Raw genomic sequence first — 14,505 nt, 5'->3', positions numbered from 1 at the left:
TACATGATCTCTCTGTATTGTTTTGCAAACCTTTAAGTCCAAAAGTATTTCAAAATTAAGTTAAAAAAAAAGGAGTAGTAGCATCTGTTGAGACAGAGAAGTCTGCCATTAACTTGCTATTTGAGCTTGAACAAGTCCTGATGTCTCTCTCTCTCAGCCTCAAGATATAATGAGGGTTAGATAAAATGTTCTCTTATTTCCAGCAGAAAGAACAAAGACACCAAAAGAAAAAAAAATCTCCTAGGAATAGTCCAGTACGTTCTTCCAATCGAGACATTCAAAAGCTTTACTCCTCCATATCAACTGATGAAGACCCAAAAGAACTATACAGAGAAAGCAATGCCTGAGAACAAGTGACCAGTGCAAAGATGCAGTGAGGACACTCCTGCCTCTTACCATTGAAACGGTCAATCGCCTCCTGACGCATGTTCCCCGTGATTCCACCATCAATACGTTCATATTTATAACCCTCATGTTCTAAGAAATCTTCTAGCAAGTCCAGCATCTTGGTCATCTGTAAAAGCAGCACAGTTCAGTTATGGAGGAGTGAAAAGATAACCCTTCTCCTCATGTCACTGAAGACTGTCTACTACTATCTCCTAAAGCTCCCAGCCAAGCTCATATAATACCTGGGAGAAGATGAGTACACGATGCCCACCCTCCTTAAGGTTCTTGAGCATCTTCTGCAGCAACAGTAACTTCCCAGATGCTCTAATGAGGGCACTGCCATCATACATGCCATTAGGCATCTTAGGGGCTTCCTGAGAACAGACGCAAAGAAAAAAAATATTGAAAGAAAGCCCACCTGGAGGAGTTCCAACCCAAGGAGTAATAAGAGATGGCATAACATACCATTGCAGCTACAGGGAAGAGGTATGGGTGGTTGCAGCACTTCTTAAGATCCATCACCACATTTAGCAGTGAGACCTGGTTGCCACCACCTCGAGCATTGAGTGCTTCAAAATTTCGAGTGAGGATGTACTTGTAGTATTTCCTACGTGGGCAAGGCAGAAAGATAGGTTAGAGTCAAGAGCCTTTAGATGACAAACAAGGCCGTTCCAAGGTCTGAGTCTTTCTTCCAACATCTCTCACTTTGCAGCTAAGGAAAACTAACAAGCACCACCAACACCATCATCATTTTAAATAAGAGAAGGTATATAAGAACTGCATGCTCCAGCTCCCTGGCATCAGGTTTCTTTAGGCCTTGCTTGCTCCTGTCACCAGATGCCTTAAAGCTGAGTGGGGAGAGGAATAAGAGACAATTCGCAGACTAGCAGATGTCTAACTGTATTTGCAAAATGGAGTCAGTGCTTCCGTCCCTTCCAACTCACTTCTGCATAGGGCTCAGCTCCACACGCACAATCAGTTCTGTTTTGGATGGCATATTCTTGAACACATCAGCTTTGAGCCGCCGCAACATGTGAGGCCCCAGCATGTCATGCAGTTTTTTAATCTGATCCTCTTTGGCAATGTCAGCAAACTCCTCCAAGAAGCCTTCCAAATTGCTTTAGAAAGAAAAGGGAAAAAGATAAAGGAAGAAAGGACAGTGACTCAGGAAATAGGTAACAGGAAGAATTAGAACTAGTAGAATTATAAGCCAATTACGGATAAACACACTTACTGGAACCTCTCAGGAGTGAGAAAGTTGAGCAGATGAAACAGCTCCTCGAGATTGTTTTGTAATACAGTGACTCAGGAAATAGGTAACAGGAAGAATTAGAACTAGTAGAATTATAAGCCAATTACAGATAAACACACTTACTGGAACCTCTCAGGAGTGAGAAAGTTGAGCAGATGAAACAGCTCCTCGAGATTGTTTTGTAATGGAGTCCCAGTCAGCAACAGCTTGTGCTGGAGTGAGTAACCGTTCAAGACCCGGAAAAACTGAAGCAGATGGAGAGAGGTTAAATTCAACGAAAAGAGAACTCTAGTGTATCTCTGCAAAATTTAAAGCTGTTTCACTGCCCAGTAATTAAGCCTCTCACCCTGGCCACCAAAGGCTACCACATATAAGGAAGGAAGAGGCCTTTTTTCCCTATCCTCTCCTCCTAGAAGATTTCCCTTTAATGAGTAGGTGGTACTAGAAAACTAAATATGGGGGTTATAACCTCCCTTCCTACCTCACCTTAGACTGATTGTTCTTCAGCCGGTGGGCTTCATCCACAATGAGGCAGGCCCAATCAATAGAACCCAAGATAGCCATGTCAATGGTGATCAACTCGTAGGATGTCAGCAGCACGTGGAATTTCACAGATGCCTCTTTCTGCACATTAAGGCAACCTGGTCACTACTGGTCAATTCCTCTGGCATAAGCACAATCTGGGACTGATGAGGTTTTTCCTCCTCCCAAGGCTATCTTTTTGTCTCGCCCAGGGACCAGGTCCCAAGGAGGCAAACTAAGTCCAAATCAGCACCTCCCTCTCCAAGGTGCCCCCCCACACACACTGAGATACCTTCATGCGGGAGGCTTTCTTGCCACCACGAATGGCATTGTCTTCAAAGGAGAACTCATTCTCCCTAATGATGGCACGGCTGTCCTTGTCACCCACGTAGGTTACCACATACATATCTGGAGCCCACATTTCGAACTCCCGCTCCCAGTTGATGATGGTAGAAAGAGGGGCACTCACTAGGAAGGGGCCTTTGGAATGACCCTTTGAGGAAGAAAAGAAGAAGCAGAGTCAAGACTGGGGCCCCATCACACTATAACCCCAGCATAGCCCCATCCCTTCCCCTCACCCCTCAAGCTAAGCAGAGGACTGGCACCTGCACTGCTGCTCTTACCCTCACATTTCTCTATCTGTGAAAATGCCCTACCCTCTCCCTTCCAGAAAGCCACGGCCCACCTTACAGAGAGCTTAAAATCTTACCTCTGCCATTAAGACTTCCATACTAATCCCACCCACAATTCTGCTCACCTCAACACATACTTGTTCCCCCAGGACTGAGGCTCTATACACCCACCGCTAATTCTACCCATGGCTCCATTCCCCCGACTCTTTCACCGTGTACATGCATCTATCTTGCTATCACTCAACAGTGTTCTTCAAAGTCAGAGATAAACTTTTTCTTCCTTTTTCTCTCTCCTGGGAGTGCAAGAGAAGACTACAAACACAAAATAACCCACACAAAAAACTAACAGCCCCAGCTTTCCTCACCTCCTTGTAGAGGGAATAGAGGAAGACTGCTGTCTGTACAGTTTTCCCAAGGCCCATCTCATCAGCCAAGATGGTGTCAGTGCCCTGAGCCCAGGAGAAGCGCAACCAGTTCAAGCCCTCCATCTGATAGGGGTGCAGCGTTCCACCTGTAGCGTCCAGGTATTCCGGTTGTCGCTCATACTTTACTGTTGGCTGAAGGATGGTGAAATAGAGAAGTCAAGAGCTTGCAAGGCATGACACTCACAACACCAAGGTCAAGGGTTTGGATCTCTGTACTGGCCAGCAGCCAAAAAAAAAAAGAGCTGGCAAGGAATTCCCTTGCCCCCATAAGATAACAGTTGCCTCCTCCTCACTAGATCCTCCCTGAGAAAGCCACAAAAAATTTGGGGAAAAAAAGATCTTCAATGGCTACTGCAATTTTGTTTGATTTAGGATTCTCCAGGAAGCAAGGAAACTATCATGCATACCTGATCATGGTCACACAGATCACTGAGGAAAAACATATCATAGACTCCCTGGCAATGCAATAATTCTATTAATCAGTATCTACCAGGTAAATAATTACATGTCCTTCCTAGATTCATCTTTTTAAACTTAACTGCCCTTATGTTATATTGCACAAAATCCAGAGGAATTGACACATGATTTAAGGGGTCAGAAGACCCTAGTTCTTTTTTTTTGTTTTTTTTGTTTTTTGTCTTTTTTCGTGACCGGCAACAGATCGCAACCCCAACATGTCACGCCCGCACCTCACTCAGCCAGTGAGCGGCCGGTCTGTACGTGGGATACGAACCCTCGGCAGGAGTGCCGCCGCACTCCCAAGCGGCGCAGTGCGCCACCAGGCCAGCCCCAGAAGACCCTAGTTCTAATACAAGTTTCATAAAAGCTTGGTTGTGTGAGCCCTCCCTAGATAATACTTCCTCAATCACATTAAGTACACCTCCTATGTTTTTTTTTCTGACTATGAAAAGAAAGTAAACCTAGTGTTTTCTGATTTACAGAAATGTGGGGAAGCAAACTTCATGAAGCATTATCAGCTATAAAGTTATTATTGACAGGTCACTACTTAGAGCACCATCATTCAACTGGAGCAGGCAAGATACGCTGTTCTACCCAATAAACTGTCGTCCCCTCCGTCTTCTGCCCTAACTCACATCAACTGTCGGAGTTTCAGGAGGCCTCTCCAACTTCCTCAGCTTCACCTTCTTGAGCTTCTTACCTGGTCGTCCTTCTTCACCCCTCATTAACTCCCTAAAAAAGAAAGACATGACACAGTTGCCTCGGGTTCTTCTTAACATGAAGCAACGCTAGTCCTTACTCATAACCACTCACCTGTGATTCCAATAGCTCTGCTTGAACAGGTCATAGTCTTGTATCTCCACATCCTCACTCTCCCAAGATGCCTGATCATAGGGTAAGTCCCGCCACTTGATCAAGTAGTGTACATGGCCCTTCTTGTCCACACTGCAAGGTCAAGAAAAGAAATCCCTCAGAGCCAGAAGGTAACCCTCCGCCCCTCCTAAGTCAGCTATGCTCTCAAAAACTGACATAATGTACATTCCAAACCAGACCTCTAGGTATGCCACAAACCTCACGTGTATTCAGAGCCTCTACTATATCAGTCTTTGGACCAAGAATTACCTCTAATCTATACTCTCCTATGGCTCAAATACCAGGATGCACTCAGCTCATAATAATATAGAGTATCTTCCGTGTGTAAGTTACTGGTGATGTCCATTGTCTTAATCCCTTTAGCAGGAATCTCTCATGGATACACTGCCTGCCTCCAGAGTCCCCAGCTGATACCTGTGATTGAGGATTCGGTGGATCATCATCCACTCAGGTTTTATCCCATAGCGGTAGAAGCGTTCCTCCATCTCTGCAAACTTAGGGTCCTTGTTCTTCCGCTTTCGACTCTTCTCTTCATCACCACCAAAGTCCCCAGAAGGTGGCTCATCCATATCATTCTTCCGCTGATAGTTTCGGAACATCACCTGACAGTGTAGCTCCAACTGCAAGCAGAAAGGAGCTACATCCACTCCTTCTATCCAAAAGGCTGTGTTCTCACTACCCTCTTCATCGTAGCCCCCATATCTCCAGCCTATCCCAGGCTTACCTGCAGTTCTGACACCCAGGAGCAGTGCCAATAAGACATGCCTTGCCATTTCACAAAGAACTGCCGCTCTGGCCGCCCCTCCAAGGGCTTGGGGGAGGGAGTATTGGGATCAGAATCTGGAGGCCGAGGCACTGGTGTGGGAGACGGTGGCTGACCCCACTTCCAGATTAAGATCTTCTGCACTTTGCCCTTCAGAGCTGGACACTTAGAGAAAAAAAGATGACCCAATCCCAAATCATAACCATGCGGAGAAGATGGTACAGCCCGCAGCCTCAACCTTATCAAAAGATTATTAAAATCTCATTTCAAGAAAGATTTAATCCCAGGACCTTTCTAGGGAGTTAATAACAGAATTCCCTCTGCATTTCTGGACTTCGTCCAGGATCTGTGTGATACTGTCACTCCTATCTGCTTAACAGAGCCAGTTACCAGACTTTAACAGTAACTCAGGAACAAGTAAGCATAGAAAACCCACAGACCTGGAGCCCAGAATTTCTCTCGTAAGCAACCTAAAAGCAATAAGTGGCCTTATTAGACATTCTAAGCTACCAAGACCCTGAGGCAGAGTGTCAAGACAGAAACAGATGTTCTCAGCTACAAGAACACTGCTCCATCCCTCTTAAGAGGGCTGGCAAAACATCAACTCCTCTGAAGTCAGTGTTAACATTTTCCTAGAACAAAGGTATTCCCAAAACTACATGAGGAAGAAAAATACTTATCTCAGGGCTAAAAAATTCTCCAATGACCTCTCCTGCACCTCAGCCTCACAATGCCTACATACAAAGTGGTAAACCCTTCTGCTAGACTACACCTCCCATGCCTCCCACCCTGGCTGAGATCAGTCACTCACCGTACAGCGGGGACACAGCCATTCGCCATTGGGGATCTCTGGAAGTGGGGGGTTCAGGCAGTGGATGTGGTAGGAAGAAGGACAGGTATCACAGCAGAGTAGCTCCCCACCATCCTTGCAGACCCGACAGAATTCCATATGGTGGTCATCCTCCTCTTCAGGGTCTCCCCCAACCTCTTCAAGGATCTCCTCACCCTCCGAATTGTCCTCTTTAGCCTCCCACTGGATGCCCTCCTTCTCCTGCAGTAAAGGACCAGATTATTACCACCACCCCCCCATCCATCCACGTCTGAACCCACTGCCTGCCATCCCTTTGAATGCTTCCCAAAGCTCCCAACCAGCAGCACCACCATTTCTATTTCCACCCTGGCCCCAAAGAGCTATATCATCCCACCCTTCCTCCTGTGGGTTCTGTGGGGCCTCAGTGGCCAGATACTCACACAGTGTGGACAGCTCCACTTGCCCTCAGGTGCCTTCTCCATGTCTGGATCCAGGCAGACCATGTGGTAAGCTCGGGGACAGGTATCACACAGGATGATCTCACCGCCTTGCTGGCACACCTCGCAATAGTCCTGGTGGTCTGTCTCATAACCATCCACAGCAGTCACCTCCTCCTCGCCTGGGCAAGGAAGAGGGAAAGCCCAGTTATTAGAAAAAAACTACCTCCCCCCCCCCAACCCTGATCTCCTTAGGGAGATTCTTCTCCAATCATTCCCACTTCATCCCATCACATATAGACACAGAAAAGTAACACACCTTTCTTTTTCTTTTTAGTGGTTCGAAGTTTCTTGCGGCTACGGCTACTGCGGCTGGTGGAACCATCAGAAACAGAATAGCTATTGATACTGGCATCATCGAAGTCAGATTCTACATCTAAGTCGTCATCCTCACTCTGGCAGAATGAAAAGAAGTAAGGTTAGAAGGAGAGAATGGTAAAGAAGGGACCACTCTCTCACTGGAGGTACCAGAGTCCCAGCAAGGACTACTGTATAGGGAGCCTAGTCACACAGTGTGGGCAGCTTGTTCTGTGGCCAACTCCCGACATTCTTATGTGCCTACTGTGAAGGACAGATCGTGCCATCAGATAACGTCCTTTCTCTTAGACATGGCACCCAAGGATGGGCTAGGCTCTCACCGAGGATCTCTTACGCTTGGAACCAAAACCTCCCAGCTTGATTTTCAGGGGAGCTACTTTCTTGGGTTTAGGCTTCTTGGCATCAGGTACACGAGGGCTGCCCTTGGGCTTCCTCCGAGCATTGGGACCTAAAATCATGATACATCCAAATATATATCACAGGGCAAAAGATGAGGAAAATGAAATCTTCTCCATCTAAGCTTGCTTCACCATGTCCAGCTTCCCAAATTTCCCTCCTTAATCCAAGACTCATTTCTCCCTCCTACCTCCTACCTTAGGGCTGGCGGAATAGCATTCCCATGCTTTCTCTATCTATGACATCCTAAGCCCACACCAATTCCCCCTCCCATTGCATCCCATTTCACCTTTGCCCTCCTTGGTCTTGGCCTTGCGGATAGGCACCTCCACAGGGGGAGGTGGTGGTGCAACCTCAGTGACTGTCACCATGCTCTCCACAACGGCCACCGCTGCTGCTGCTGCTGCTGCCACTGAAGCCCCAGAACTGCCTTTGAAGGGGTTGTTGGTGCTGAACTCTCGCCACTTTGCACCCAAAACCATCATCATCTTGGAGACAGCAATCTTGGGGTTTTTGGCAGCAATGAGGGGTCTAGTGGAAAAATGGACAAGAAAAGAGAAGAGAAAAATGTTTAAGAGCAAAAGAGAGAGAAAGAGATTATAGAAAGACTCTCCACCCCCTGCCCACAAGACCCTACTGGTTTACCGGACAAACTGGCTGAAGGCCTTGTAGTTGGTGAGGGTGCGATAATCCTCCTCTGAGAACACATGGTCAATATCTTCCATGCCCCAGTCTTCCAGGAGCTGAGCAGATGATTTAGGCTCCTGCAGGGAGAGTAAGGTCAAGGACCTGCCACTTAGAGCCCACACTTTCTAAGGAAATTTGAGTTGAAACTACAGCTTGCAAGATAAGGATAAGAGAGCTAAGAGGAAATAATTAGAAATAGGTAGAGAGAAGATGTTCTAAGGAGTTAGTAGAGTGTCTGGGAAACAAGACTGAAGTTAACAGTACAGAGTAGAGTATGAAGGTCCACACACCTTTGAATCATCATCGTCGTCATCCTCCTCCTCCTCCTCCTTCCGTTTGGATTTGTTCTTCTTCTCTTTCTTAGGTCCAAGCTTCTTCTTCTTCTTCTTGCCAGGGGTATAGTCACTGCCCTCACTGTCTGAGCGCAGAGCCACCTCTTCCTCCTCTTCCACAAACTCTGGCCCCTCCCCAGAGCTGTCCCCCAGCTGCCGGCATAAGAGTATACGCTGGAGCAGGGAAAGGGGGGGAGAGGGAGACAGACACACACATGCTACACACATGCTGACCTCAAGACAGCCCTGAGGCTCACCCCAGGACCTGGCCCACCACCCCAGAGGAAGACACAAACACTCTCAGCCCTTTAAACCCTTCTTGGAGTGCCCCCCTTCTTCCTCTCATTCCCCATAACATTCAGTCACCCACTTACCTCCTTTTTTTGGCGCTTGCTCTTAGGGATTTTAGGGTCCCGAGGTTTCTTAGGCTTTTTCTTCTTCTTAAGCTTTGGAGTCTCTGCTTCTGACAAATCCTCTTCTGGGTCCTCTTCGTTCTCTACATGTATTTGGCAAAGAGTGGCAAGTAGGGAAAAGATCAATAGCAAAAGGTTAGGGCCTAATCCAGAGGCTTTAGACTTTATTCCCCACCTCTTGTCCCAGATTCCTCTGAAGAGAACTGCTATACTCTCCACAGAAGGAAGCTGATACCCAGGACAAAAAAAGACAAAGAGAGAGCTGTATATATCCGAAATAGGCCTGCCAGGCCAGACCAGGCCCACCTCGGGCAGCTGTCCAGACCCCTGCCTCCTCTAGATGTTCACCAGTGCAGCTGAATCAAGCTGCTTAGAGTTCAACAAGTAGGAGAACTAGGTCTAGGCCTCCTGTAACTGGCCACCAAGTATTCTATAAACCAGGGAATGAGAATGAAAGGGCCTACCCAGAATGCAAAAACTATGGAACATACCCTTGCCACATTCCCAGAACATACCCGTTAAGGTGTCCCAGAAACCACACCCTTCTCTAACCCCTTTGAGGTCATCACTGCTCAAAATGAGAACCTCCAAGCCCCAGATTCGGTTGCCAGCCCAATTTTATACCCACTCCTAAACATAATTTCTTTTCCCCATCTTCAGCTCTCTGTTCCTTCTCAGCTTCTCCTGGGTCAGTTGCCTCTTTTCCCCAGGGGCCCAAATCAGCCCAGCTGTCACCATCTCCCTCCCCCCACCCCCAACCAATCCTTCTCCCATCTGGCTCCACCTCCCCACCCCCAACACACACAAAGCCTGGGGTAATACTGACAGCTCCTGGGCAGGGATAGGTGGGAAGGGGCATAGAGGGGGAGGAGAAGACCAAGAGCCAGCTTCCTTTGTAAGAGACATTCACACCAGCACACCAGCTCCCTCCTCCCTCGTCTTCCCAAGCCACCCCCGCCCAAGGGGGGGGTGGAGAAGGGAGTGGAGAGAAGGGAGTGCCTCACCCACTGAGGAGAGGGAAAATGGCTCCTGACCACAGAAGCCAGCCCAGGGCACCCAGCTGCCAACATAGAACAGACAGGAAGTGGCAGGAGAGGGGGCGTGGCTGAGAGAGGTAGCCGGGGAAAGACTGCCCTCACAGAAGACTTCCCAAATTATTACCTGGCTCCAGGTCCAAATGCCATCGATCTCTAACACCTACTCTGGGATGACACAGTTCTCAAGAAGCCACCCAAAAGTTCTAGGCAAGGAAACCCAAGCAAACCAAGACAAACATGAAGGATAACAGTATGAGAGGGACTGTGTTACTCCCTCAATCCTACTCATTTTTTCAATCACCAAAGCTAAGATTTAACAAAGGCTCAGTGGAGCTGTCATCAGAGCATACAAACTTCTCCCCAAATTTCTGATACCCAAAAGATTTAGCTTGAAGAATGGGAGCCCACAAGAAGTATCTGAAGCTCAGCTTCCTCATCACCCCCACTCACAGAGTCCTAATCCAACATATGACAGTCAAGTCTGCACCAAAAAAAAGTAGCAGAACCTAGATAGTGGTGGACAACAAAATACTTCTGTCAACCCCACACATACTCTTACCTCCTGACCCCCCGAACTAGCTCTAAAATGTCTCTGGCTCCGCCCTTCCTGAGCTAGACAGATACTAGGGAACATGAGACATTAGGCTGGACAAAGCACCATCAACCTCCCCCCTCATTCAGCCCAGGATCAGGCCAGGCACAAGAAAGCCCCTCCCATTCCCTTGGGAATGGAACACCAGCCTGGATCTCACCAGAAAGAATCATTTTCTTAAAGGTTTCTCCCCAGCAATCCCCATGCCACACCCCCAATCAGCTATATCTCGGTTCTTCCTCTTCCCACTTCCATAAACACTGGAAGTGGAGACAAGGACAAATCCATGGAGGCAAAGGGGACACCCTTTCATCCACATACAACCCCCAAACTTCTCAGGCAAATAATGTGCTGAAATGGCAAGCAGCAAACTGGCAGAGAAATAGAGGAAGATTTGGGAAAGGGGCAGGGATGGGGTGTGGCAAGTGGAAAAACTGGGTCATGCTACAGCTTGGGTCAGAGTTCACCTTGGGAGCCTGTACAGCTCCCAGTCAACATGGGGGGCAGCCCCAGACCAAGAGGCCAATGGGAGGCCAAATGTGGAACCAACGCTGGCGGGACAGCACTACAACTTCTCAGGCACCTAACAGAAAGGATAGGCTCACCTTACCACCACCACAAATCGGCCCCCACCTGGGGCAAGGGCACAGAAATCTGCCACCCTACCCTACACAGTGGTAAGACTGAAGCCTAAGTTTCTTACCCCACCAGCTGAAGACTCAGGAACAAGACTGACCCCTCTCCTAAGTAGCCTCAGATTGAAGTAAAGATTTCCAGTTCAGAAAATACCAAATGTAAAAGCATCTCTTCTATTTTTTTTTTTTTTTAAAAGATGACCGGTAAGGGGATCTTAACCCTTGACTTGGTGTTGTCAGCACCATGCTCAGCCAGCGAGCAAACCGGCCATCCCTATATGGGATCCGAACCCGGGGCCTTGGTGTTATCAGCACCGCACTCTCACGAGTGAGCCACGGGCCGGCCCTAAAAGCATCTCTTCTAAATCACCTCAACTTCTGGCTGGAGCTAAGAAGACGGAAGGCAGAAGTGAAAGACATTCAATGGGAAACAAAAACAGGACCAGCAGGCTCCAGAATGAGAAGAAAAGTAGAAACAGAGAGATGAAAAAATGTCACGTAGAAAAAAAACGAAGCTAGGGTCAGCCCATAGCTCACTTAGGAGTGTGTGTTGCTGATAACACCAAGGCCACAGGTTCAGATCTTTATATAGCGATGGCCAGTTAGCTCACTTCGGAGAGCGTGGTGCTGACAACACCAAGTCAAGGGTTAAGATCCCCTTACCGGTCATCTTTAAAAAAAAAAAAGAAAGAAAAGAAAAGAAAAAAAACAAAGCTAGAGAAAAAGGCCAAGGAAACATGTGGGTGACTTAGCTAGGGACTCTGAAGAAGGAAAGACTGGCAAGAGAGAGACATCCACTTACTAGCACAACATCAATCATCATCTGAAGACAGACAAGGGCTACTCTAATCAGGAGGGTGGTTATGACCATACGGGTTTGGCCAGTCCATGGAGTCACCCCAAACCACGGACAGTGCAACCCCTTACACACCTACACAAACCCTTCACACCGCCAGCCCGAACCGCCAGCTACCTCGCAGAGTCAGAAGCCTCTAGGGAAAAAGCCAGGATTCTGTCCACTCATCAAGAGAAGAGGGGTGCCCTCCCTTTTTTTGCCCCTCTTTACTAGGCTATTACATCCTTCAAGCTTCCCTAGCCCCCATCATTTCCCCACTCAAAACATTCCAGCAATCCGCCTGGCTAAAAGCGCTCTAGATCCTGCTGAGGAGCGCGATTCAAACTTCACACAGTTGAAACAGCACAGAAAACCGGTAACTGATCAGAAGCTAAAAATAATCAGATAGAGAGTAACCAGTACTCCCCCTTTCCTTTGCACCGCAGCAACCACAGGATCCTACTAGTACAGATGCGGGGCTGGTCTCCTCAAACAGAAATCCTCAACGTGCCCCCCTCCACTACCACTACCAAATAGCCTCCGGGGGTCCCAGCTCCCTGCATTCCTCCCAAGATCCCCACAAGGTAACCAGCCCAGAGAGCTCCCTCAGCTGGGAGCTGCATAGCGTTCCTCCAGACGGAGGGACGGCCGAGTGCAGCGAGCTTGCATCTCGGTGCCCAGGAGGCACATGGCTTCCACCCCCCTCACACAAGGGCTCCACAGAAGGGAACCACTCCCTTCGGATGCCCTCCACCTCAGGCTCTGCACCGAGAGACGCAAGCAATACAGCCCTGCCTCTCCAGAGTCACCAGGGAGAGCCAAACGCCTCCTTCCTGCCCTGGGCCCTTGGGGAAGATGTTACCTGGGTGGGGTGGGGGCAGGCTGTTGTTCAAAAGTGCATCCATATCCTCCTCCTCGCTGCCCGCTGAGCAGGGGGACGGGGAGCCCAGGCCCGACGCCATCCCCTTCCGCTCCCGGCCAGGGAATTGGCCCAGCTGCTCCTGCCTGCGGCCTGGGGCCCTCTACACTGGCCCGAGTCACTGTGCGGGGGAGGGGGCAGAGAAAGCTTAATCGTATAACTTCGTATAATGTATGCTATACGAAGTTATTACGCTCAGGCTGAACTTAGTTCCACACTCCTCAGGGGCAGCCCGGAAGCCGGCTCCCCAACGGGATCGCCCACCCAGAGAGGGAGCGACGCCCCCGAGGGCAGCCTGGTGCAGGCGTGGGGTGGGGAGAAGCCGGGCTGGACCGAGTAGGGTGTGACGGGGGGAGGGGGTCCGAGTGGCCGCGGCGCGGGGGGGCCCGGGGAGGCGGCCGGCGGCGAGGCTCTCGGGGACACAAGGTCACTTGGGGGTGGGGGGGTGCCTCCCTGCGCCCGGGGAGGGGCCAGTCCCCAGACAGGGCAGCTCTCCAAAGGCTGTCCTCTGGGACAACTCAGGTTCTCCTCAGGAGCCAGGGGACCAGGGGGCGTGGAGGCTCGGGCGCTCCGGGGGGGCGAAGGCAGGGACATGGGGGGCAAGAAAGCTCCCACCGGGAAGGGGGCCGGGCCACGTGTCCCGGGGGGCAAGTGAGCAAAGGGCGAGGGGGCGGGCACCGGGCATTGTGGGAGACCAAGCCCGAGGTGGGGGTCGCGGGGAGCAAGACTCGGGCCGGGTTAGGGCGGGCGGTGGGGGGCAAGGCCGAGCACCCTGCAGGGAAGGGAAAGCAAGGGTCGGCTCCTCTGGGCAGGGGGCGGTCCGCGGGTCCGGGGACGCCTGAGGAAGAGGCGGGTGATGGGGTGACCCTCGGGGCTTGTCGGGCTGTGAGGCGCGTCTTTCTGGCAACCCCGCGCTCTCCTCACCCTGGAGCCGCCGCAGGTCGCGCTGGGTCCGGCTCGGTGTCACTCCCGCTCCGGCTCCTCCTCGCCGCGGCCGAAGGGGGGAAAATGGCTCCGGCTCCGGCGTCGCCTCTTAAAGGGCCCGAAACACCGGCCGGGAAATCCCACCGCACAGGCCCCGCCCCCCCACGGACAGCCCATAATAACCTTCACCAACTCCAACCCCCCCCTCCACTATCGCCACCCTCCTCCCTAGGTCTCCCGGGCAACCCCCGCCCCCTCGTCGCTCAGCAACCATTGGCCACGCCCCCTCCGAGCGCGCGCGCGCGTCACCCGGGCAACCGCCCACCTCCTGGCCATCCCATAATACACGCGGACACCCCCACACACACATACTCCGCGCCCCCAACACACGTACACCCCATGCACGTATTTGTCAGGGGGCTGCTGACATCTCATGGTACTGCAGACCTTTTGCAACTAACCCTCTCCCCCCCTTAGATATCCCGTAATAGCCATCCCTTGCCAACTTCTTCACTCTTGGCCCTAATGCTAACATCCCATAATAATCCGTCACCCCTCCCTCTCCGTGGCCATCCCATAATAAGCATCCCTCCCAGCACTTCAGCCTCATATCCCATAATACTCAGCCCCATCCCCCACAGACATCCCATAATAACCCCCCTTCATCCACCCCCAGTTTGATATCCCATAATAGTCAGAAACTCACCCCCCCACACACACTACCACGGACACTCGGCCTCCTCCCACACACATCCCGTAATAATCAGTCTCCCATTTTCTGTACTTGCATCCCATA

At 50.4% G+C, this 14,505-nt stretch overlaps 1 protein-coding gene across 4 annotated transcripts in view; it reads right to left on the bottom strand.

Moving 5' to 3' along the window:
- Positions 1–13,895, bottom strand: part of CHD4 (chromodomain helicase DNA binding protein 4) — a 28,842-nt gene extending 14,947 nt beyond the window's left edge. For 2 of the 4 annotated variants that reach the window (XM_008584838.1, XM_008584840.1), the window contains exons 1-22: positions 13,710–13,895; positions 12,729–12,906; positions 8,729–8,850; positions 8,313–8,528; positions 7,981–8,099; positions 7,625–7,866; positions 7,260–7,387; positions 6,881–7,016; positions 6,565–6,743; positions 6,125–6,364; positions 5,275–5,478; positions 4,965–5,170; positions 4,491–4,622; positions 4,313–4,409; positions 3,159–3,350; positions 2,454–2,654; positions 2,126–2,263; positions 1,763–1,884; positions 1,332–1,505; positions 853–994; positions 630–761; positions 397–514 (exon numbers count right to left, since the gene is read on the bottom strand). In XM_008584838.1, the coding sequence (XP_008583060.1) occupies positions 397–514; positions 630–761; positions 853–994; positions 1,332–1,505; positions 1,763–1,884; positions 2,126–2,263; positions 2,454–2,654; positions 3,159–3,350; positions 4,313–4,409; positions 4,491–4,622; positions 4,965–5,170; positions 5,275–5,478; positions 6,125–6,364; positions 6,565–6,743; positions 6,881–7,016; positions 7,260–7,387; positions 7,625–7,866; positions 7,981–8,099; positions 8,313–8,528; positions 8,729–8,850; positions 12,729–12,828 (3,340 nt within the window). In that variant the 5' untranslated portion in view covers positions 12,829–12,906; positions 13,710–13,895. The remainder of the gene's footprint in view (positions 1–396; positions 515–629; positions 762–852; positions 995–1,331; positions 1,506–1,762; positions 1,885–2,125; positions 2,264–2,453; positions 2,655–3,158; positions 3,351–4,312; positions 4,410–4,490; positions 4,623–4,964; positions 5,171–5,274; positions 5,479–6,124; positions 6,365–6,564; positions 6,744–6,880; positions 7,017–7,259; positions 7,388–7,624; positions 7,867–7,980; positions 8,100–8,312; positions 8,529–8,728; positions 8,851–12,728; positions 12,907–13,709) is intronic. The other 2 variants (XM_008584839.1, XM_008584841.1) reach the window with 2 other exon arrangements.
- Between the last annotated feature and the right edge of the window lie 610 nt (positions 13,896–14,505).

The sequence above is a fragment of the Galeopterus variegatus genome, unplaced genomic scaffold (assembly GCF_000696425.1).
Source record: "Galeopterus variegatus unplaced genomic scaffold, G_variegatus-3.0.2 Scaffold3382, whole genome shotgun sequence".
Lineage (NCBI taxonomy): Eukaryota > Metazoa > Chordata > Mammalia > Dermoptera > Cynocephalidae > Galeopterus > Galeopterus variegatus.
Note: the sequence above shows the minus strand (reverse complement) of the source record. Positions and strands in the feature narration are given on the sequence as shown.